The sequence below is a fragment of the Schistocerca gregaria genome, chromosome 4 (genome assembly GCF_023897955.1).
Source record: "Schistocerca gregaria isolate iqSchGreg1 chromosome 4, iqSchGreg1.2, whole genome shotgun sequence".
In the NCBI taxonomy this organism is placed as follows: domain Eukaryota; kingdom Metazoa; phylum Arthropoda; class Insecta; order Orthoptera; family Acrididae; genus Schistocerca; species Schistocerca gregaria.
In genome coordinates this window covers 258525542-258552287 of record NC_064923.1, presented here as the reverse complement: position 1 = coordinate 258552287, position 26746 = coordinate 258525542, and the positions used below count along the sequence as shown (strand labels likewise).

The following is a 26746-nucleotide window of genomic DNA, read 5'->3' as shown; positions in this document are numbered from 1 at the left end:
AACTCACATTTTGTGTGTAGTTGCTACTCCTATTTCATCCAGGTCACCCCTAATTACTGTCCTTAGGAAGGCTGTTCCTTTCATCACCTACTACAATAATCTGATCCTCTTCATCAAAATCTTTGCACTAATTCACCATGTCCTCTGTTACCTGGCTAAGGTTAGCATTTGGCTTCACGATACTTGTGATATGGAATACTGTTCTTAAATTTTCTGTACCATCAGACCTACCCCCTTACCATGGCTACCACCCAGCAGCAAGATCCTTTCTTCCTACACTGTTTTGGTACTGACTTCCACTTTGTTTCTTTGCTAGAAGTCTGCTGCATCCTACTGTGACCTACAACTGGATGAGACTCTGTCCCCCTACTTTGATTATGTAACCTGTAATCTTTCCCCTCCTTCCTAATTCCAGCTATTGTCCACAATAAGCAAAGTCTTTTCTGAAGATTTGAGAGGAGTAAGATTTACAATAAACTTTTTAATTTACTTATCTTTTCTTGTAGAGATGGCTCCAGTTTTTCTTGTCTAGGGGTCCGATTCTTGAATCTGAAATTCCCACATTTTAGGTCCTCATGGTTGAATCGAACTAAATAATGATGAAGATTGTTGTTGCAGAACTTTTGTTTTTACATTAGTGTATTTTGTCACATTTTAGTATATCATCTTCCTGACACACTCTTCACTCTCTTGCAGTGAGAGAATTTTACATGGTGGAAAATCAACATTCTCAGAAATAAATTTAGCTGATCTGCAATTAAATATTATTTCAATTGGTGACAAACGTGTTGGAGAATGTTGTAAGCTTTCATAACATCTTCAAAATCACTAACATAATCTATCCAACAAGTATATTCTTACTACAATATGTTCTAAACAATATTCCAATTTCTTTCATATATCTTTCTGCAGGATTATTTGACAGATGGAACACAGAGGTTAGAATATGCCTTCTGAATGAGATTTTCACTCTGCAGCAGAATGTGCACTGATATGAAATTTCCTGGCAGATTAAAACTGTGTGCCAGACCGAGATTCGAACTTGGGACCTTTGCCTTTCGTGGGCAAGTGCTCTAGAGCCATTCAAAAATTCACTTTTGAGTCTCTCCTCTTTAACTTCCAATAAAAAATTATTTAAAATTTTGCTTGGACTTCTGATACATTATCCAATGACTTAAATTTAAATGTATCCATTATTATTAAATTATATGATGGAAAACTTTTGATAGGAGTATTAGACCACACAGTACTATTGTTTGCACACAGACGTTTGTGAATGCAAATTCTCTGTACTGCTGAAATTTTTTGATCTAAAATGGTTACATTAGTTTGCATATTGTTTTCTACATCTAAAATTTTTTGGTTTAAACTAGCAATATTTTATTAGTTTTTTTTCCACTATGGCCTTCTGTTCAACTCTCATGTCATCATCATTCTTTGGTTGTTTTGCTGACTCAGCTACAAACTCATTTTCCAAAACAATAAATTTATTTTCTAAAACATCAACTTTTTCATTTACACTTTCTAATTCCTCTGACAACCCATTTTTTATGTCTGGAACTTGATTACTAAGTTGATCTCTCTGATCTTTAGAGTTCTTATTTCAGTTAATTAATCATTAACTACCCTAAATTTGCTATTGTTATCTGTTTTCATTTCCTCCAGTTTTGTCAAAATTAACTGCAAAATATCAGTTTTTACTGTATCTTTACTGACTACAATTTCACTCGGCTTAAACATGTTGTGACTGGATCCTGCAGCTTTCATTTCTACCTCACCTTTGCTTATGTCCCTGTTCATTTTGTTAACAAGCACACAAGTCCACAAACAAATTAACTTCACAAATAGTTTGTACTTATCTTTCCTTTCTGATGTCCCTCGTTGTAGATGTGGAGTCCTCTTCCCTTTCATTCGATCCAGACCATCATTACTGGTAGTACATCATCTCTGTTGGGCAGCCTTCAGATTTTCTTCATGTGATCAAAAATTTATTCGTATATAAATTTCCAAAATCGATGGCATAAAGCACTTTCTGCAACAGACAAAACTTTATTCTTAGTTAATTAATCACGGATGATACCCCACTTGTAATCTTCCCCCTCTGTCCTAATTGCAGCTATTGTCCACAATAAGCAAAGTATTTTCTGAAGATTTGAGAGGAGTAAGATTTACAATAAACTTTTTAGTTTACTTATCTTTTCTTGTAGAGCTGGCTCCAGTTCTTCTTGTCTAGAGGTCTGATTCTTGAAGCTGAAATTCCCACATTTTAGGTCCTCATGGTTGAACTGATCTAAATAATTTTGAAGATTGTTGTTGCAGAACTATTGTTTTTATTTTAATATATTTTATCACATTTCTGTATATCATACAGTGTTTTGAATTTTCACATTAACAAAGCTGAAAATACATTGTTTGCTCAAAATACAAAAATACGTCCAATCACATCAGAGACATGCGTACTTCTACTTCACTCTGCAGTAATAACAATATTCCAGAGGGCTTACAATTTTTCTCGACCAAAAATTTCTGTTCAATTATTATTTCATAAATGAATCCAGAAATAAAGATAGTAAACAGTACCACATTTCGTAATTAATTATAGAAATTTTAAGTGTGCCAAATAATTCACATTTTCAAATGTTTCTAAAAATACAATTTTAACTGTACATTCAGAGATAGTATATATCAATTGTAACATCAAAAATAAAGTAATTCCTTTTTATAAATTTTAGCTTGAAGTACAACACATTGTGTATAAAATTATATGAATTTTTTTCAGAAAAGCACTGAGATAATACTAACCTGTTCAAAATTTAAAAAATATTACTGGTATTGACTACTCCTGTTGAGGAGAAGTAATTATATTATAAATCTCAAATCTGGATGAAGCTGAAGAGCTGTTCCCCTTCTACCCTTTACTTGTTACCTTTATCCAGTTCCCAGGTGCTTCTCTTTTGTCCAAAAGCCCATTTAATTTTTCCATAAGTGGCATCTATCTTTCCCATAGTCATGCATGCTTCTACAGCTTTGCATTTCTCCTCTAGCCATTTCTGTTTTGCCTTTGCTGCAGTGTCATACATTATCCATGGATTTCAGTTAGATGTTGTTTCTTGCCTGTTTGACACTCTGCTATCTTCACAGTCTCTCAAAGCTACCCATTCATCTTGTGTTGTACTCTTTTCCTGTTTCTGTTAATAATTCTTCTGATGTCTTCAGGTTTCTTCCATGTATGCAACCTTCTTTCATGAGTGTTAAATCAAGACTTCACAATGATTAAATCCTGCACGTTGCAAAATTCCAGAATTCGTGTCCCCCTACCATTCAATTCCTCCAATCCATGTTCTCATGCTATTTCTCTCTCTCCTCCTTTCCCTACTATAGAATTCTAATCTCCCATTACAACAAAATTTATGTTCCCATGATTATCTGAATAATTTGTTTTATCTCATCATATATTCTTTCAATGTCTTCATTATCAGTGGAGCTAATATGTATATAAACTTGTAGTATTGTAATGGATGTTGGCTTTGTGTTTATCTTGACTACAATAAATAATTCACTATACTGTTCATTATGCTTTTCACATATCTCTATTTTCTAATTCATATTCTATTCCTGCATTCCCCCTATTTCATTTTGTGTTTATCATTGTGTAATCAGATGATGAGATGTCCTGTTCTTTTCTCCAACACACGTCAGTAATTCCCACTATATCAAATTTTAACCCATATATTTCTCTATTAAATTCTATTACCTAAGTACACAATTATCTTAGAAGATAGGTTAAGTAAAGGCAAACCTACATTTAAAGCATTTGAAGACTTAAAGAAAACTTTTTGACAATGTTGACTGGAATCCTCTCTTTGAAATTCTAAAGGTAGCAGGGATAAAATAAAGGGAGCAAAAGGCTTATTAATAACTTGTATAGAAGCCAGACAGCAGTTACATGCTGAGAAGCATGAAAAGGAGGCAGTAGTTGAGAAGGGAGTAAGACAGGGCTGTAGCCTATCCCCATTGTTGCTGAGTCTGTACATTGAACAATAAAGGAAACCAAAGAAAAATTTGGAGTAGGAACTGAAATCCAAGGAGAAGAAATAAAAACTGAGGTTTGCCAGTGACATTATAATTCTGTTAGAGACAACAAAGGACTTGGAAGAGCAGTTGAACAGTGTCTTGAAAGGAAGATACAAAATGAACATCAACAAAAGCAAAATAAGGATAATGGAATGCAGGCAAATTAAATCAAGTGATGCTGAGGGTATTAGATTAGGAAACAAACAACTAAAAGTAGTAGATGAATTTTGCAGTTTGAGCAACAAAACAACTGATAATGGCCAAAACTGAGAGGATATAAAATGTAGACGAGCAATGGCAAAGAATTTGTTTTTGAAGAAGGGAAATTCACTAACATCGAATATAAATCTAAGTGTCAGGGAGTCTGTTCTGAAGGTATTTGTCTGGAATATAACCATATATGGATGTGAAATATGGCCATAAAAAGTTTAGACAAGAAGAGAATAGAAGGTTTTGAAATGTGGTGCTGCAGTAGAATGTGGAAGATTAGATGGGTAGATCAAGTAACTAACGAGCAGGTACTGAACAGAATTGGCAAGGAAAAAAGTTGTGGCACAACCTTTCTAGAAGAAGGGATTGGTTGATAGGACACATTTTGAGACATCAAGGAACCACCAGTTAAGTACTGGAGGGAAAAATCGTAGAGGCAGACCAAGAGATGAAAACAGTAAGCAGACACAGAAGGACATAGGTTGCAGTAGTTATTCAGAGATGGAGTGGCTTCCACAGGATAGAGTAGCATGGAGAGCAGCATGAAGCCAGTCTTCGGACTAAAGACTACAAATGCAGTAACAACAAACGCCCACTGAAGACTACGGACTCTCATGGATGTGATGGAATGCCCTGCAGATTGTTAAAGTACTGTGCTGCACATGTTAGCCCTGTATTTAGCAATATTCGTAATTTTTCTTTTAGGAATGGTCAGTTTCCTGAATGATTATAGTACTCAGTAGTAAATCTGCTTTATAAAAAAGGGAGAAAATGATAATGTAGACAATGTTAGACCTATTTCTATGCCATTAGTGTTTGCTAAGTTATTGAAAAGGCTGTGTATGTAAGGATAATTGATCACTTTATATCACCTGATTTGCTATCAAATGTACAGTTTGGATTTAGAAGTTGTTTGACAACTGAAAATGCTACATTCTCTTTTCTCTGTGAGGTACTGGATGGGTTCAACAAAAGGTTTCGAATGTTAGGCATATTTTTCGATTTAACAAACGCATTTGATTGCCTTGATCACAAAATATTGCTCCAGAAGTTGGACCATTATGGAATACGAGGAGTAGCTCAAAATTGTTTCACCTCTTACTTTAGCAACAGACAGCAAAAGGTCATTATCCACAATGCTGAGAATGGCTGTGATGTGGGGTACAGTTGGGGGGGCGGGGGGGGGGGGGGGTGCCCCAGGGATCAGGCCACTCCTGTTCCTTATTTATATAAATGATATGCCCTCTAGTATTATGGGTAACTCTAAAATATTTCTGTTTGGTGATGACCCTATCTTGAAAGTAAAGGATGTTGTGTGCAACATTGGCCCGGTTTCAAATGGTGCACTTTGTGACCTAAGTTTATGGCTTGTAGAAAATAAACTAATGCTAAATCACAGTAAGACTCAGTTTTTTCAGTTTCTAACACACAACTCAACAAAACCTAACATTTTAGTTTCACAGAATGGGCATATGATTAGTGAAACAGAACAGTTCAAATTTCTAGGTGTTCAGATAGGCAAGCTATTGTGGCCAAGCGGTTCTAGGAGCTTCAGTCCGGGTCCGCACTGCTGCTATGGTCACAACTTCAAATCCTGCCTCGGGCATGGGTGCGTGTGCTGTCCTTAGGTTAGTTGGGTTTAAGTAGTTCTAAGTTCTAGGGGACAGATGACCCCAGATGTTAAGTCCCATAGTGATCAGAGTCATTTGTTCAGATAGATAGTAAACTGTCATGAAAGCCGACATTCTGGATCTTTTTCAAAGACTTAATCCTGCCATTTTTACTATTCTAACAGTATCTGAAGTGAGTGGTCATTTGACACGAAAATTAGTCTCCTTCGCTTACTTTCATTAGCTTATGTCATATGGTATTATATTTTGGCATAACTTTTCCCTTTCTAAAAGAATATTTTTGGCTCAGAAATGGGCTGTTCAGATAATAAGTGGTATAAGTTCATGAACCTCTTGTTGACCCCTGTTCACAATCTGGCTTCTCAATATATATATATATATATATTCCTTACTGTCTTTTCTTGTTAACAATATTAGCTTATTCCCAAGAATAAGCAGCTTTCACTCAGTAAATACTTGGCAGAAATATATTTATTCCTTACTGTCTTTTCTTGTTAACAATATTAGCTTATTCCCAAGAATAAGCAGCATTCACTCAGTAAATACTTGGCTGAAATAAAACCTGCATTTGTATCAGGCTTCCTTAACTCTTGTGCAGAAAGGTGTGCAGTATATTGCTGCATCCATTTTCAAAAAGCTATCACTCAAATTAAAAAATCTTAGCAGTAATCCATGTGCTTTCAAATTGAAACTGAAGAGTTTCCTCGTGGGTCACTTTTTCTATTCTGTTGAGGAGTTCCTTGAAAAAGTATGCTGATTCTGGTTGTATTGTTGATTGCGTGTACATAAACTTACAGACTGACTTTTTTCGTTTCATAAACATTTTATTTTTATCTGTTATTACTTTTAAGTTGTAATTTCATGTACTGACATGTTCCATGACCTTGGAGATTTGCTCCTCAATTTGGTCCTACAGAACTTGATGTGTAAATAAGTAAAAATAAAACTTAAGGGGTCTAATACTCCACACGTACCTGTAGATCCATAAAATGCCAGTTTTGTTCCTCCTGATGACAAATTCCTCCTGTGTAGTATCCATTTGGAGATGTGAATGAAGACTGTTTTACCTCTGGAATATCTTACTCATGATTATCATTAAACCCCACAGTACAGCTGAATGTCCCTGGGCAATATAATGGCTGCAGTTCCCCCTCACTTTCAGTTTACTGCAACAAAACATAGCAATGCCATCTTGGCTAGTGTTACAAGACCAAATTAGTCAATCTACTGACTGTTATCCCAATAACCAATGAAAAGGCTGCCACCCGTTTTCAGGATATAATATTGTTCTGACCTCTCCACAGATACCCATCTAATGTGGTTGAACCTTTGGTATGGCTATCTGTATCATTGTGGCGGGCAAGCACCCCATCTCGGTAGGGTAATGAACCTTATCTGGGTTGGGTGGAGGGGGGGGGGGGGGAGTAGTAGTAGTAGTAGTAGTAGTAGTAGTAGTAGCAAAAGTAACAATAATAATAATAGCAATAATAATAATAATAACCTGCTACTGTACAAGGCACATTTTTAAAGCCCGGATTTTAAGTAGCCTGTTAGCACCCTTTGGTCACTGTTACTGTATATGCTTGCAAAGGATCTTCAGCTGTTTGGTTATCCACAGATACAATTATGTTAGCATTTGCTCACAAGAATGTTTATTCACATGTGTCTAAAATGGCAAAGACAAGAAAATGCTTCTAATTGTGAAATATGCACTGTTATTCATTTATTATATACAAGAGATGTGAAAGCTACTGAAATTTATTGACAGATTAGTGAGTATCAGAATTGTTAGAAAATGGTGTAGAGTATTTAAAGATGTACACGCAAATGTGTGCACTGAAAAAAGAAGTGAGCTACTCTCGCTTTACCATTATCTCATGCCTTTCCTCATATTTCAAGACGTGTTCTGTATGAAATTGATAGGACACTTACAGTACTAGAGGTTGTGCACATGCACTTGCAGCAGGTTTCTATGATGATAAACTCAGAAGTTGATCACTGGACACAATAACTGCCATAATATAGGTGGAAATTTCTTTGAAAAGTAGGTTAAGATTCAGGCTTTCATGTGAAAATAAAATTGTTGTAATGTTGATTTGCTTTTTATTTTATTTTAAAATGGTACTTACCTTAATTATGAACTTTGCATAATGTCAATCTTAAAACTACAATGTTCAAATAAGTGTCGTTCAGCAATAAATTTTTTTCTTACTCTACAGAATTTAATCGATTTTGATGTACAAAACAACTGGAATCTGGTGAGTTTAGCATCAAAGATGGTTCAAAACATTCTAAACTTAAACTAATTAACTTTTTCTCTTAAGTATTTAATGGTGAAATTAGAAGGTTACCATACCAAAGTGGCCAACAAGATGAATTAACAATATTAAATTTTCCCTGAAGGTTCTGGGCTCTGATTTCCATTAGAGAAGTTTCATAGGAAATATTTCCTTTTTCTGTCTTTTCACTGGTTACAAAATAGGTACAGAAAGAACTTTTTAACATTAACAGTCTATTTCTTGGTTTTTATTCTGGTTATTACACTGTATAAAAGCTTTTAAAAATGTTCAACTCTGCTTCACAGCCTCAAAACAAGTTATTACTGCATAATTTTTACGCATTTTCTATTAATTTTTATGCATTTTCTATTATTTTTTATGCATTTTCTATTAAGTGATAGCATATTAATTTACAAAACAGTTGTGAATGTAATGTAAGTCAGTAGGCAAAATCAAACAATGGATAGCCCAGGCTGGAATAACATTATTATGAAAAGGATAGATTTCTGAAAATATGAAGCAACTAAATAGAAAAAAAATTACTCACCAAGTGGTAGGAGGTAAAAACACACATAAAGGTGCTGAAATTTGCAACCTTTTAGAGCCAGTGGCTCCTCCTTCTGGCAGAAAGGTTCAAGCAGAAGGAAGGAGGCAAAGGAAAATAACTGATGAGGTTTGGGAAATGGGGAGAGATCAGAAAAGTCGCTCAGAAACCTGGGTCAGAAGAGACTTACTGGATGGGATGAGAAGTTTGGTAAAAAGAGGAGGCGAAAGGGAAATAGAGAAAGGGAAAAGGACTGGTGGGTGTGTTGGTGGAATGGAAGGCTATGTTGTATTGGAGTGGGAGCATGGAAGGGGATAGGTATGTGGAGAACTGGGAGTAGCAAAGGATGAGGTCAGGAGGTTACAGGAATGTAGGTTATGTTTCTGGGAGAGTTCCCACTTGTGCATTTTATAAAAAATGCAGGTGGGAACTCTTCCTGCAATACATCCAATGTTCCCGTAACCTCGCCTTGTCTCAACCTTTGCTATTCCCTGTTCTCCCCTTACCTGTCCCCTTCCCTGATCTCCAGTCCAACACAACACAGCCTTCCATTCCACCAACTCACACATTGGTTGTTTTCCACTTCTCTACCCCCTTTCACTCCACCCCTTACTCCACTTAGCAGCCCTACCCACCACATCCCTGAATGCTCCCACATGCAGCACTACACCTTCCCCCATTCCACCCTGCTGTTCTCCATTTCAACCCCATGCCTCCTCCTTACCCTCACCACCAGATTGCTGCTCCACAATCAGGTTTAGTCACAACCTAGTATGGCTCCAGTGGTCAGAAACAGTGGTTATGCATGTGTAAGTCAAATTTGTGTGGATGTGTCTTTCCTTTTGGCCAAAATCTCATCCCCTCTATATGATGAACAGAATCTATCCTTTTTATAATATTGTTAATGTAAGCCAATATAAGTTATACAATTTTTGATTGTTTTGTACATGATTAATATTCATTCCATAATTAATAAAAGCTTCTGAGGACAATGTAATTTATGACATTACTTCAAGAGAATAACTATACTTAAGAAATGATTCTCATATACTTCTAAAAACAGGTTCTTAATCCTAATCTATTTAAATGCATTGTCCCAGTCATTACACAGTTCAGTTTAATGACAGTGCTAAAATTCCTTGGAATAAAGAATTATTTTATTATTCTAGGTATGTAGTTAATTGCTTTCAGTACTGTACCATACACATACCATTACAATTTATAAGAAACAGTCATTCATAGTAAAATCTCTAGAAGACTGCGAACAAAAAAGTCTTTATTTACTTTTGTTTATTTTTGTAGTAGTACAATTCAGATATTTTACTAATCTGTTGCTTCAGGCGAAACAGACTCAACTGATGTATATGTTACAAGATGGGACTTCCTTTGCTTACACTTAGCACGATATACATTGTAAGAATTAGAGACACAGACATTTCTTAGTTTGTTCCATTTCCTCAATATTAAAAGCCCACCTATAATAATGAACAAAATCACAAGCACAGTTATTAAGGATACAAATGGAAAGTTACTTGTTTCCTGAATTTTGATTCCAGTCTCATTTCTTGATTTATTTGGCCACAATGATTGGTCATTGACAGTGTCTGGAATAATGGAGCTACGGGGTGTATCACTGATAGTAGTAACAGTGCTTTCCTCTGTACAACATGCATCACTTGCTTGGAAGAATGGCGTCTCTTCCACTGATGAATTTTCTTTAGTGTCATTTATTGTTGGGCAATATATCTGAACAACATTTGACAGTGGACCTGACAAACCCGCCTCAACTTTGGCATACATAGAAAGACAGAGACAAGTATTGGGGGAAAGATAGGGTGTATAATTTAAAGCAAGGCATTCAGGTTTTCCAGGAGAATGTGTCAAAACTGATGCGACAACTTCTGCAGTCCACACTGACAAATTGGTTTGAAACATATGAGGACATGACTCCATCCTTATATATTTAATGATGTATTTGTCAACTGCAACAACAAAGAAGAATAAATAATAGTATTAAGTTATTGTTTACAGTAGTTACATAGTGAAATATGGAGGGATTTACAATTGCAGAAACAATTGTGGTATACATAAGAGTAACAGAAAATGTACTGATAGAAATAAAATAAACATAAATGTAGTTTCTGTATTTCATTCCTTTAAAGGATGGAACATAACAGGGTGTTTCAAAAAGAGTATACATATTTTGAATGCATATATCTATTAAATTTTAAGACATATGAATATGAAACTTTACACACATATTTACAAACCTCTCAAGTTCAGATTACAGATGTTCAATACGTCCTCCATCATCAACACAAACAATAACAAATTTTACTCAAATTCCTCCAATACTCGGGCAAGCATGTCCTTCATCACTGATGTTATGGCAGTATGGATCTAATTCTTCAACTCTTCCAAGCTCTGTGGAAGTGGTGGTACAGAAACGTTTTCTTTAACAAAACCCCACAGGAAGAAGCCACGGGTGTCAAATCTGGTGACTGAGCCCAGCTGAGTCATCAGCTCCTTGATGACCATCCCATGGTTCTGTAGAGTTTCATTCAGATATGGGTGTGCCCTATCTTGAAAAATAAAGTTGTCTTCATGCAGCCTCAACAACAACCAGTTTTGTAACACAACAAGATACTCAAGATACTGCTAATTGTTAACTGTGTTTCTATCAAAGAAGAATGGGCCTTAAACAGATGATTGGTATATCACACAAAACACAACGACTTTGGCTGAATGCCGTACATGCTCATGTGGGTTCTGTAGGCCCCAAATGTGAACATAGTGTTTGTTTACCTGACCACTAACATGGAAAGTCACTTCACCATTGAACACAATGTGTTGTGTGAAAGTGTTATCACTGTCAATAGCATCAAGAATCTCATTACAAAATGCCACATGTTTGCATTTGTCATCAGAAGGCAGAGCTTGTAACAGCTGTAATTTGTATGGCTTCATAACCAACTGACACATCAATCAAAACATGCCAAATTGTTGTTGTAGGCTGTTGTAACTCCTGACTGGCATGATGAATTGATTTTGAAGGACTATATTTGAAGCAGTTTGAATTCATGCAACATTTTCTTCAGGAACATTAGGGCGGCCAGGACTCTTTACTTTACATATACATCCAGTATCTAGAAACTGTTGATACCATCTGTGAATGTCCCACCCATTCAGAGGATCAATTTGCTACCTCAACCTGAAACATCTTTGCATTGTAATCACAAAATTGCACTTCATAAACTTGAGAACACAAAATGATTTCTGGTGCAGAGTAGCCATTTTAACCATATGAAGGTTACCAAGCAAAACAGAAGACAATTGACATCTAATGGCTATTAATATGAACTAGACTATGTATATGTTTCTCCAATAGCCAAGCCGAGGTGCAGCAGTTGATAATTTGGACAAAATAATACTTTGTAATACATATATTCTTTTTGAAACACCCTGTATATTACACTCTAAAATGGACACAAGTTTGTGATGTGTGAGAGCCACACATAGTTTCAAGATACTAAATTACAACATTTTTTAACAAAACAGGAACTATTCATTAGGAAATACAGAGACCCTTTGACTAACATTAGAGCTAAGATGTATGCCTGTTGAATCAGCACCTTCAGCTGTATTAGTGATACAGTCTGGAAAATAATGTATAAAAAGTGTGTGGAAAAGCAGTTTTGTGAACACAATAGCATGAAGTTAAAATAAATTGATGAAATAATAAATGCACAACAGAAGCTTGTGAGAAATGTATACAAGAGTTCAGCAAAACTGTTACAAATTAAGTATGTGACTGAGTGCCCAATTTTTATGTTATCAACAATAGCCAATTTTTTTCATCCATGGTATTACTGAGAGCAATTTCCTAGAATCATCACAAAACTTAAAGCTAAAATGTCTTGCAGCTGGGATAATATTTTACATAAGTTGCTAAAGCGATGCAGAAGGGAACAAATGAAGCCCCTTATACCTAATAAATACTGTCCTCTGCCATGTAGAATTCCCTTATCTCTTGAAAATTACTGAATTTCTATCAGCATATAAGGAAGGAATTAAAACTCTCACAAAAAACTGCAGACCAATATCATTAACTTCAGAATTTTTTAAGTAACTTGAGAAAGTAATATTAAAACAAGTAGAGGCATATTTAAAGAAATGTGATCAACTCAGCAACTTGTGGCAAGGTTTTAGGAAAGGAATATCTGCCATGACAGCAGCTACAACTTTTATATATGAAATACACTCCTGGAAATGGAAAAAAGAACACATTGACACCGGTGTGTCAGACCCACCATACTTGCTCCGGACACTGCGAGAGGGCTGTACAAGCAATGATCACACGCACGGCACAGCGGACACACCAGGAACCGCGGTGTTGGCCGTCGAATGACGCTAGCTGCGCAGCATTTGTGCACCGCCGCCGTCAGTGTCAGCCAGTTTGCCGTGGCATACGGAGCTCCATCGCAGTCTTTAACACTGGTAGCATGCCGCGACAGCGTGGACGTGAACCATATGTGCAGTTGACGGACTTTGAGTGAGGGCGTATAGTGGGCATGCGGGAGGCCGGGTGGATGTACCGCCGAATTGCTCAACACGTGGGGCGTGAGGGCTCCACAGTACATCGATGTTGTCGCCAGTGGTCGGCGGAAGGTGCAGGTGCCCGTCGACCTGGGACCGGACCACAGCGACGCACGGATGCACGCCAAGACCGTAGGATCCTATGCAGTGCCGTAGGGGACCGCACCGCCACTTCCCAGCAAATTAGGGACACTGTTGCTCCTGGGGTATCGGCGAGGACCATTCACAACCGTCTCCATGAAGCTGGGCTACGGTCCCGCACACCGTTAGGCCGTCTTCCGCTCACGCCCCAACATCGTGCAGCCCGCCTCCAGTGGTGTCGCGACAGGCGTGAATGGAGGACGAATGGAGACGTGTCGTCTTCAGCGATGAGAATCGCTTCTGCCTTGGTGCCAATGATGGTCGTATGCGTGTTTGGCGCCGTGCAGGTGAGCGCCACAATCAGGACTGCATACGACCGAGGCACACAGGGCCAACACCCGGCATCATGGTGTGGGGAGCGATCTCCTACACTGGCCGTACACCTCTGGTGATCGTCAAGGGGACACTGAATAGTGCACGGTACATCCAAACCGTCATCGAACCCATCGTTCTACCATTCCTAGACCGGCAAGGGAACTTGCTGTTCCAACAGGACAATGCACGTCCGCATGTATCCTGTGCCACCCAACGTGCTCTAGAAGGTGTAAGTCAACTACCCTGGCCAGCAAGATCTCCGGATCTGTCCCCCATTGAGCATGTTTGGGACTGGATGGAGCGTCGTCTCACGCGGTCTGCACGTCCAGCATGAATGCTGGTCCAACTGAGGCGCCAGGTGGAAATGGCATGGCAAGCCATTCCACAGGACTACATCCAGCATCTCTACGATCGTCTCCATGGGAGAATAGCAGCCTGCATTGCTGCGAAAGGTGGATATACACTGTACTAGTGCCGACATTGTGCATGCTCTGTTGCCTGTGTCTATGTGCCTGTGGTTCTGTCAGTGTGATCATGCGATGTATCTGACCCCAGGAATGTGTCAATAAAGTTTCCCCTTCCTGTGACAATGAATTCACGGTGTTCTTATTTCAGTTTCCAGGAGTGTATTAAACTATTGGGATAAAGGAGACATAGCAATAGAACTTTCCTGAATGTGAGTAAAGCTTTTGATACTGTGGATCATTCCATTTTATTGCAGAAATTACAAGAATGATTAAAGGATGAGAGTGATAGGTTTTAAAGCAGTTACCACCTATTTCAGTGCAGGAAACAGTGTGTGAAGCTAACTCAGAGAATGAATGAACAGTTGCTAACAAGTGAGTCAACCTACAGGACAATTCAATGTGGTAAGCTACAAGAAAGTATATTTTTCTGCTTCTTATATATGTTAATGATTTACTAAACACAAAAATTACAAATTAATAAGCTATCCAGATGACACATCTTTGTCACCTGTGGGAGTGATATACAAACTGCTGTCAACAGTAGTGAAATCAGTTGCAATATTCTGCAATCTTACTGTACTGCGAAGACAGTACAATGCAGTTACTGCTTAACTATATTCTAAATAGAAATGTTACACGATTTACCCCGACAATGGCATGCAGATAGTCAAAGAGACACACATTTTTGTGAATAATTGGGGATTACTTGTCATGGAAGGAGCATACAGATCACATCTGTAAGATAGTAGAAATATCTATTTATCAAAACAGGTCTCAGTCTTCCTCAACCATGATAACTTAGGGAAAATATAATTTTCTTGATTGACAAATCTGCATCTGCTGCTAAAATGACAGATTATCAATATTTAAGTGAGTTTGAACATGGCATTATAGTCGGCGCATGAGCGGGACACAGCATCTCTGAAGTAGTGATGAAGTGGGGATTTTCCCATATGACCATCTCATTAGTGTATCCCGAATATCAGGAATATGGTAAAACAATAAATCTCTTACATTGCTGCAGCTGGAAAAAGATCCTGCAAGAATGGGACCAATGACAACTGAAGAGAATCATTCAACGTGACAGAAATGTGACCCGTCTGCAAATCGCAGCAGATTTCAATACCGGGCCATCAACAAGTTTCAGCATCTAAACCATTCTATGAAACTCATCAATATGGGCTTTCGGAGCCAAAGGCCCACTCTTGTACCATTAATAACTGTAGGACACAAAGCTTTACACCTCACTTGTGCCTATCGTCAACATTGGACTGTTGATGACTGGAAACATGTTGCCTGGTCAGACGAGTCTCATTTCAAATTATATCGAGCAGATAGAAGTGAATGTATATGGACACAACCTCATGAATCTGTGGACCCTGCAAGTCAGCAGGGGACTGTTCAAGCTGGCAGAGGCTCTGTAATCATGTGCAGTTGGAGTGATATGGGACCCCTCATATGTCTAGATATGACTCTGACAGGTGACATGCGCATACGCATCCTGTATCATAACCTGCACCCATTCATGTCCATTGTGCCTTGTGCATTCCAAGAGACTTGGGCAATGCTAGCAGGACAATGCAACAATACACACATCCAGAATTGATACAGAGTGGCTCCAGGAACATTCTTCTGAGTTTAAACACTTACACTGGTCACCAAACTCACCAGACATGAACTTCATTGAGCATATCTGGGATGCCTTGCAACGTCCTGTTCAGAAGAGATCTCCAGCCCCTCGTATTTTGATGGATTTGTGGACAGCACTGCAGGATTCATGATGTCAGTTCCCTACAGCATTATTTCAGATATTATTCAAATCCATGCCACATTACATTGCGGTACTTCTGTATGCTCATGGGACCCTACACGATGTTAGGAAGGTGTACCAGTTTCTTGGGCTGTTCAGTGCATAATTGCAACACACTGATAAGGGGACATTTTCACAGAACTACCAGCAATAAAAGAGGTGCAGACTGCAGTCCACATAACATTTTATAATAGACTACAATCTGATCATAAGATAGCTAATTTGAACACCTATACATAGGAGTTTCAAACTGTAATGTCGCCTTGTAAATTTGTTGGTGTATATAAGCAAAATTTGATTTTGTAACAGCAAACTGATAATTTCCAGACCTCACCTTTATATCAATACATATGTTTATTATGCCCCAGTAAGATAACTACAATTGGAACAACATTGCATCTCATCATATTGTCATATTGTAATTACACTCAAGTCCAAATCCGAAAGGTGGGTTGTCACTGAAATACAACATTCAGCACTGAATGCACGTTCATTAAGAACACCAACATAAAGCCAGAGCAAAATAGAACTCTTGGATTGAGAGTGCAGTTATTTATACAAACATTGAATATTCCAGGTTAAATACTGAGGCTGAAAAACAAAGAAGACAACATGTATTGAATATTCCAAATATACAAACATTACATTCATAAGACATTCCAGAATTCTTTCAGAAAAGATAAATACAAAATAACAAATAATTGCTGGTGGTAAGGTTTGACCAGTGAAACCCAGGACACCAGCTAGTGATGCTAACCACTAAAACACACTGATGGCATCAGAACTAATCTGTAGTGGTACATGTTGCTATAAAGCATAACAACACGTTTCACTTTCTTGAACTAAACCAATGAAAGATGTGCCTGTGAAAGATGTGACTTCAATTAGTACTAGTGTAAAGAGCATCTACTGTGTCCAAGTTTGTTGGAATTTATGTGCAGATATGAGAAAGAAAAAGCAATGACAGATGTGTAACTTGGACTTTGAAAGGTCACTTGCACATTGCAGTCATGCTTTGGGGGTGCTGTGGACTCCAAAGAAGAAAGAGCCTGATGACAATGGTAAAGAGCTAAAGAAAAATGAACATTGTTATATAGACACTAAGCTACGATATCTTGAGTTAAGCAGAAACTTACGGTTTTGGTCAAGCATTTAAGCATCATGTATGAACATGTCTGAAGAGCTTTGTTAAATATCAACTGTTGGAAGTTGAGAACTTATCTGAATATAGAAGATTTACAGAAACCATGTTTTATGATTTTGTTGTGAATTGTTTAAATGGAGAAGCTCTCTTATAGTCCTCACCTCACTGCAATCAGAAAAGAAGTCAGCAGTCAAATACACGTCACTGCATAGCGGGACCACAACATTAAGAGAAAAGAAGACGGTAGCCAGGAAATTTGGAAAGAAGGTAGCTGTTATCAAAGGGAAAGAGTAAAGACTTGGCATCTCGCAATATATCAATCAATTAAAATCAACTCACAAAAAGAAAAACACTTCACATGGCAATACATGTAAACTGAAATTTTTATTTATATAATAGAGGGAAACATTCCACATGGGAAAAATATATCTAAAAACAAAGATGATGTGACTTACCAAACATATGTTTGTGTTTGTTTGTGTGTCTATCAACATGTCAGTGCTTTTGTTTGGTAAGTCACATCATCTTTGTTTTTAGAAATTTTTATTTATTTATTTAGTGTCCATTTGATCACATTTATGACATTGGACTTGTCAAAGTACAACACAATATAAAATTTTACATATTTACATTCATGTACAAAATAAAGTCACATACAACTAGTGATATTTCACTGCACCTAGATGCTTTCTTATAAACGCATCTTAATGACTGTAGTAACATAAATGGTTTTCTGCTTGATTAGGCACAAGAAAATATAATTTTGAACATAGAGAAAATAAATGTATAGCTGAAAAATTACTGAAACATCTTGGTCAGTGTTACTAAAATATTAAATGCTGTAGTTAAATAGGCATAATAACCTGTAGATTTTCATATCCACATATATAATTAGACACATTAGTAAATTAGTAAAAGGAGTTTAGTTTTATCTAGGAATACTTGTATAATTATTTAGAGAGATTATGAGGCAGAACCAACAGATCTGAGCAATATTGCAGACAATTAGTAATGCTGTAGAAGCTGTTGTTTGTTAGTAGATTGTTTAGTTATTTTTTAAATGTGTTAGTGTTTGGTATGTTTTGAAGTTATCTGGTAATGCACTGTAGAGGATTTTTGTTTGTAAAATACACTGCTCTGATATATTGAATTGTGTGTACATCCCTATGATAGTCATCCTGTTCCTTGTTTGATTGATTGATTTATTTTTATTTATTTATTAGTGCCCCTATTATCGCATTCATGATATTGCGCTTGTCAAAGTACAAAAAAGTATAAAATATTATATATTTACATCATGCACAAAATCTTGCCATTCGTATCAACACATCTTTATAACAAAACATTATTCTGCTCAATTAGATTACAAAATTATATATGTATCATACATATAGATAAAAGCTAGCGAAACACCTTGGTTGATTTTACTAAAACCACTAGTAACATATGGCACAAAAGTGAGGTGCATAATTAGATACATACATGGATAAAAAAGTTTAGTTTTATCTAGGAATGGTTTGATAATTATAAATTTTTGGCAATGTACTGTCAATAATTTTTTGTTTGTAAACAGCACTGTTCTGACATATAGATTTTCTGTGCATATCCCTATGATAGTCATCCCTGTTCCATATTTGGTAATTGTGGATCTCACTATTCAGAGCTGAAACTTGGTGGTTTTTAATGAAATAGATACTTTCAAATATAAATATAGATGACAAAATCATTATTTTGAGTTCCTTAAAGATTCCTCTACATGATGCTCTGTAACAACATCACTTATTAATCTTATGACAAGTCCAAAACCTGATTGTTATATAGACAGCAAATAGATAAATACCTAAAGGACTAACTATGGATGTTAAACATATACAAAGAAGAACAACAATGTAGGAAAAAATTGATTACTACTTACGATAAAGAAGACAAGTTAAGCTGCAGACAGGCACAATTAAAAGATATTTACAAGAAGCATTCAGCCACAGCCTTCATCAGCGAAAGAGAAACATACACCATTCATACATACAAGCATGTGTGCACACCTCATGCACACATGGCCACCAGCTCTGGCAGCTTGCACCAGAATGCAACTACCACATGGGACATGAGCAACAATTTGCAGGTGGCAGGGAAGGGGAAGGGAAAGTGACAGAAATGTATGGGTGGGGGGAGAGGCAAACTCTGTCTGCAGAATATGCAGATTCTAGAATGCCAAGAGGCACAGCGTCAGGAGGTTGTGGGGCAGGGAGATAGTGAAAGATGGGCGAGTGAATTGGCATAAGGTGGGGGATGAAGTGTGGGAGCCAAGAATGGGGAGAAGATGATAGGACAGAGGGGATAAGGGGGGGGGGGGGGCTGCACACCACAGTAAAGTGTTCCCATAGGGAATATGAACACAAAATTAGAGTACTTAAGTGCACAAAGAGGCATTTCAACAGTCATTCTGAGGGCTATACAAGAGCATCGGTATTTAAACAACTCACTACAAAATCACAGAATGCACTTTTGGTAATGGCTGCTTTCACAGGGAGCCCGGCCCTTGATAGGGTAGGGTAAACCTGTGACAGGACAGGGATAGGAAGTCCTCGGTGTGTGGATTGGGCATGCCTTGCACCTGGATCTTCCACTGAGATATGATCCTTGTAACTAAGGATTGGGACTAAGATGTTGTAGATATTGTGTGGGCAACAGAGTGCCACATTAGGGGGATGGAAGGATCTCAGGTAGGATGTCCCTCATTTCAGGTCATGATGGTAGGTAATCAAAGCCTTGGTGAAAGATGTGGTTCAATTGCTCCAGTGTGGGGTTGTACTGGGAGAGAAAGGAGAGAATCCTTTGTGGCTGGTTCTTGGATGTGGTGGGAGGATGGGGCTGTGAGGGGAAATGCCATGAGACTCGGTCTGGACTAGATCTGGGAGATAGTGCCTGTCTGTGAAGGTGTTGGTGAGATCCTCAGCGTACTGAGCAAGGGAGTTCTTGTCACTGTAGATATGCTGTAGCCTGGGTGGCCAGGCTGTATGTGAGGGATTGTTTGGTGTGAAAGAAATGACAGCTGTTGAGAAGCAATTACTCTTCATGGTGGTGGGTTTGATGTTGACAGTGAATGGAGCCATCAGAGAGGAGGAGGTGGCATGCCTGGTTGAGGAAGCCCGAGTAAAGTGGATGGGAGAAAAGATATTGAGGTTCTGATGGAACAAATATTGGGAACCTTGGCCCTGAGATCAGATCAAGATGATGTCATCAATAAACCTGAACCAAACTAAGGTTTTGAGGTCTTGGGAGGCCCTTGATGGCCCGTAAACATGATGGCTTAGGAGGGTGTCATGTGGGTGCCCTAATCTGTGCCACAGATTTGTTCGTATACCATCCCTTCAAAGGAGAATTAGTTGTGGGTTAGCATAAGGTTAGTAAGGTGCATGAGGAATGAGATAGTGGGTTTGAGTCTGAAGGACATTGGGAAAGGCAGTGTTCAACAGCACTAAGACCACAGGTGTGAGGGATGTTGGTGGATAGGGAGGTGGCGTCAACAGTGACAAGTAGTAATCATGGAGGTATAGGAGTGGGGATTGTGGGAGTCAGTGAAGGGAGTAGTTGGTGTCTTTGACATATGAGGCTAGATTATGGTTAAGTGTTTGAGGGTGTTGGTGAATGATGGCTAAAATATTTTCAGTTGGGGAACAATAACCATCCATAATGGGGTATCCAGGATTATAGGGTTTGTGGATTTTGGGGAGCATGTAGAAAGTGGGTGTGCAGGGTGTCATAGAGGTGAGGAGGGAAATTGATTTACTTTCTGGGAAGGGCATAAGGCTTTGAGCAGGGATAGGAGGCTGGACTTCTGCTCCTCTCCTTTTTTGCTCCTTTTTTCCCCCACCCTCCTGCCTGAAACTGTGCCTGTTGGCATTCTAGTCTGCACACATTCTGCCAGACAGCGTTCGCCCGCCCCCCCTCCCGCACCTGTACACTAATACTCCTTCCACTGCCCCTTTCTTCCCCTTCCCCTTTCCTCCCTCCTCCAGATTTCTGCTTGCATCCCACGTGATAGTTGCATTCCAGTCTGTGCTTCTGGAGTTGGCATTCATGTGTGCATGTGGTGTGCTTGCTTGTGTATGAGTGGTGTGTGCTTCTCTTTTGCTGATGAAGGCTGTGGCTGAAAGCCATACATACACATCTTTTCATTGTGCCTGTCTGCAACTTAATGTGTCTTCTTTATGGTTAAGTATCAATCTATCTTTTTCTGCATTGTTGATATCCTTACCTGGAGCTTCCATTGTTTGACATACAAAGAAGTGCTTTGGGAGATCATCACAGATATGACACAAAACTTGAACTGACAGACCCTTGAAAATGGACGCCAACTGTCCTATAAAAATGTGCTTACAGAGTTCCAAGAGCAATAGTAAAGTGAGGTCAGGAATGCATACAGTCCCTTACACATTGTTCCCACAGGGAATGTAAATACAAAATTAGAGTACTTACAGTGCACAAAGAGACATTTCAATCTTTATTCCTCCCATACTCCACATATATGAATGCAATGGATAGCATTTCTAATATTTGATACTATAGGGAGTACCCTCAATCATGCAATTCACAGTGATTTGCAGAGTATGCACATAAATGTAGATTTAGTTGTCTTCCTGCCAAATCAAAAAGAGTCATCTATCACTTTCCACCCTCAATGGGGACTCATCTCAGATGTAAACGACCTGCAATTCATTGTACATGTTGAAGTGCTCACAGCAAGTGCTCTCTCGTTAGAGGAACCATAAGTGGTATACACACAGCTGTTAGCTTCACATATGTATCACCTTTACAAAGTATCCTGTGATATTACTTTCCCTCTGGTTGCCATAAGGGCAACCTGTAGTTGAGGTTTGGTCAGAATGCTTAATATCACTTATTCTTTGCTGAGACTTTTGGATACTGTGATTAAAAATTGTTGGCACTGTCTTTGAGCAAGAGGAGTCCTGTCATATCTGAGTTTGCTCTGCCCTGATCTATCAGTGTTCTTCCACTCACATAGCTCGAGTGCCCTTATACCCTCACTATAGTGAAATACTTTTTTGCAGCACTGATTCCATGACAGCTTTCTCAATTTATGAGCAGTTGCCTACATTTTCTTACGTTATTGTTGTTTTGGTGACTTTTCCCATAATTTATGTAATATCAAAGATTTGTGTGAAGAAATTTACTTTTACAGATATATAAAGAAAAGTGAGAGAAGCACCGCTATAATGGAACCTAATGATAAAAAGTTTCTGGCCACTGCATTATTACCCTGAGTTGATAAAATCAATGACATGTGACACACAACCTAATTAACAATGAAAAGAGCACCAGCTGGGCTAAGGCTAAGATGTCTTTTGCTCCTATGAGCAACAATGGAAATAAAATCACTATGGTGCATTGTACAGTGACTAGACAAGTATTCCACCAATTTATGATATTAGCATGTGAAGAAAGCTTACTAACACCACAGATATAGTCACAGCTTCTAGAAAAAGTAACTGGGAGTACTAGGAATCTAAATTATAACACACTTACATATGGTTTAGAAGATTAATAGAACTGACAATGGTAATTTGCAGGAAAATCCTTCAGGTTCATGCACAATGATATAGTTTGAAAACTTTGGTAAAGACTCCTGAGTTCCAGAACAACATTTTAATCCTAATTGTAAATCCATTCCAATTAATAGTCACTTCAGATTTATAACTTAAACAGAGCTGTTCCCTCCTACACCAATCTCACCAAGGATCACTTTGAATTGGCATTCTTAAAATTTAGTTGCATCAAACATTGTTTGGCAAGCATATCATTTTCAGAGCTTCAAGGCTTGATAACATGGACAGAAAGACAAAAATTTGTCAGTGCTGTAGGTTAATTGTAGTATTAACTTAGAAATCGGGATTGGTCTGCTTTTGCAACAGTTATATGTTGTTCAGAGTCTATGTTAGAAAGTCATAACATCAGTACCAATTGTATGGTTACAGCACTTAAATATGTTATGCAGTTGTCACTCATTCATATGGATTGGAACATAAAACTGACAGTACCAACACCTTCAAAGATAAGCTTTCAATGAAACTAATATAAAGCTATTAAAATCTGGTAGTTAGAAAAATCAGTATTCATAATATGAAAGAAAGAAGTGCTTCTTATTATAGCAAACATGTAATTCCTTTCAGCTGCCAATATGAACAACATGAGCAGGGCTGGCAGATCGAAACAGCGAAAAAAATGGAAAGGGAATCTGCCCTGAGGGTCTAACACAATAAATACGTCTAATATAACAGCAGAGTTTCACAAATTATCCATTATTGTATTAAATCTAACATTTGTCTCTTGATGCAGAATAAAAGTAAGATCTCACACTAATTTCTGGTATTAACAGCAACTATGAATAGAAAACTGGTTAAATGATTCCAGGCTAAGAATAGTTGAAAGCATTATTATTAAACATAACTCAGCTATGAAGGAGGCTATTCACAAACGTTACGTGATACATTATTGAATGCTGTTCATCAGGTCAGGAGTTTTGCCAAACAGGGCTGAAGAAGCGATGTAAAAACTCAAACTAAATGCTATCCAATTTTATTCAATGTGATTGTTTGAATTTCTAGTAAGAAATGTGAAAAAGTACCTACATCACGCCGGGCGGGGTGGCCGAGTGGTTCTAGGCGCTACAGTCTGGAACCGTGCGACCGCTACAGTCGCAGGTTCGAATCCTGCCTCCGGCATAGATGTGTGTGATGTCCATAGGTTAGTTATGTTTAAGTAATTCTGAGTTCTAGGGGGCTGATGACCTCAGAAGTTAAGTCCCATAGTGCTCAGAGCCATTTGAACCATTTTGAACCAACATCACAGAAGGGTTTGTTCTAAAAACATGAGGAATCACTTAACCCTGCTGTTCTGTTCGCTTTTACCGTACAAATGTGCTGTATGGCTCAATATGACCTGTCATAATAATACGCTGAAAAAAACTTTTACTCACGCATAATTTTCGTACAGTTGTAAGCCATCGATATTGTTGTGAAATTACAGTAAGTGTTTAATGATCATAGAGATGATACTAATAGCAATAATAGTAATAATAATAATAATGATAATAATACACAGAACTTCACTAAAGAAAATTTATTATTTTAATATTCACGCTGGGTACATTAGGAACAAGAGACATTGCCACCAAAAAGTCATCCTCAACAACTGTCTATCCATCTGCCCATCTTATTTTCTTTCCTTCTTACTCATTGCAGTTTGGACACAAGTAGGTGATGTGTGTTTTTGTATACATATTTATTAAACTTTCCACACAACATATTTGTTTTATTGACATTGCTTGAAGGACAGAACTTGTAGCATGCACATTTAGTAAAGATCCTTGTTGTTACTGATTTAGCCACACCTGCCACTCCTTCAGGGTCTTGGATGTTCCTAACCATTCTCAAAGAATCTTCTGTTCTTGTAAAATGCTTCATTGCTGCAGTGTCCTTGCAACCAGTGAATTCCCAAGTTCCTCCAAAAATATTCTCCTTCTAGTCAATTTTCTTGCGTTCCAGTTAGTGTTAATCGAAGTCCACAAGACGTATGCGTTATAAGCACGAACATCAGGAATATTGTAGAAAACTGTCATGGGCCATCTATTGGTTTCTCATTTGCATGTATAAGTACCTTTTAGCTGATAGAGTGTGTCTATAGCCCTTTTTGGTTGAATTATAATCTAAAATTATTTTTGTCTTCTTATCAGCCCTGTCACTTATTTGTCTACCAAGATGTAGAGTGCTCATTAGTACAACATTCTTATTTCTCTTAGGAATATAATTGACCAACATAGTGTCATTTGTGAAGAAAATGAAGAGTTATGATCCTTCTTGTTGGTCATATAAGCTATGGCTTATTTTTATGTACGATTCCTAACATTGCCAGTTTCCTTTTCACAAGCAGCTGTCCCAAACTGTGTGACATAAAAAATTGTCATATGCTACATTCTGACCTTGCAAATCAGTGGTAAGATCAGTAACTACTCTCATTCCCTGATTTTTTTCTGGTGCTGCTTCAATCTCCTTTCCTGTATAAATTTGGGCTTTCAGTAGATACGAAGATTTTCTGTCACACAGAGTCCATATCTTGATCCCACATTTTGCTGGCATATCAGGTAACTCCTTGGGTACTCCTGATGACATTTGAAGCAGGTAGGTGGCTGTGTTCTGCTGGTGGTTGCAACTGCCATTCTATGTTCCCATTTTTAGAAACAGAAGTCTGCACATTACTTTGAACTGCTGTAGACTGTCATCAGTGTCATCAAAACACTCGCTTTCAGGTGCGACATTGACATGATCCCCAAACTCACAAAGAAATCCTTCGTCTGTTGAGCTATTTACTAATCTTCCAACTCAGTGTCAGTCAATTATTTAATTGCCATGATGTCACTATCCAGAGTGATCACAAACAATAGAGAACATAAACTGAGTAGAAATGATGGATAATTCAAACAATTGGCAAGTTGTAATGACAAGCCCATTGTTGTAAAAACAGTGTCTTTGTTGATTTGTTGAATGTTGAGAGTAGGTAAGAACAATGAAAGTCATAACTGCTATAAAATATGAGACAACCAGAAAATATTCAACTTTACAGTAATCATATTAAAGACAGGTCTCATTGACCTGAAAATTACATATGTAACTCTCACTCATGGCTTTCACTCTTCTCAGTTATTTGAAACAAATGAGGCATACCATCATTATAACACCAGATGGAAAGGTGATATACACTGTGAACAGAAAAATCTCTCTCTGGTACAGAAAAGGGTTAAGTACACAAGTACAAAAATCTTTAACGCACTCCCAAGTAATATAAAGTTTCTAAAAGAAAATAAAATGCTATTTAAAAAAAAGCTAAAGGAATTTCTGCTGGAAAAAATGTTTCTACTCTTTAGATGAATTCTTCAACAGAGATAAATAATTTGAGTAGTAATTGAGACTATTTCCTTTGCCATTATTATCTGTATTGTTTTTTATCACTATTGTATTTTTGTATTGTATTGTTTATTATTTTGATTATATTATTGTATTGTACCAGTTTTGAATCATTCAACTATCATGTGTAATATACCAGTATGTATTGTATTGTATGATATCTATATTGTATCTGCTTTGACTCGTTCCACATCCATGCGTTATCACGCATTACTGGATCTATGGAATATGTATCTGAAATAAATGAAAATAAAAAGGTTTATGACCAGATAACTTAAAAATATATTTGAACTTGTGTAACCACTTACTACACTTGCATTTTCAGACAATGTCACCAAATTTTATACAGTTGTTTTGATATTTAAGTAATAAGAAACGAAATTTATAACCATTTTGGGTCATATAGATCCAAACAGAACAGCAGGGTTAATGGGCAGTTTATAACAATTCATGCTTGTAAATTGACATACAGGTAGTAATTCGCCTACAAACTCACCAGTGCAGTACGAGAGTGACTAATGACATTGGAACAGTGTACACCCTTGACTTCATAC

The 26746-nt window shown here is 37.6% G+C and overlaps 1 protein-coding gene across 1 annotated transcript in view; it reads right to left on the bottom strand.

Annotated features, from left to right (window-relative positions):
• Positions 1 to 8021: 8021 nt before the first annotated feature.
• The window catches only part of LOC126268093 (calcium-activated chloride channel regulator 3A-1-like), a 137880-nt gene continuing 119155 nt past the window's right edge, over positions 8022 to 26746 (bottom strand). Inside the window, exon 12 of the mRNA XM_049973602.1 lies at positions 8022 to 10720. Coding sequence (XP_049829559.1) covers positions 10062 to 10720 — 659 coding nt within the window. The 3' untranslated portion in view covers positions 8022 to 10061. The remainder of the gene's footprint in view (positions 10721 to 26746) is intronic.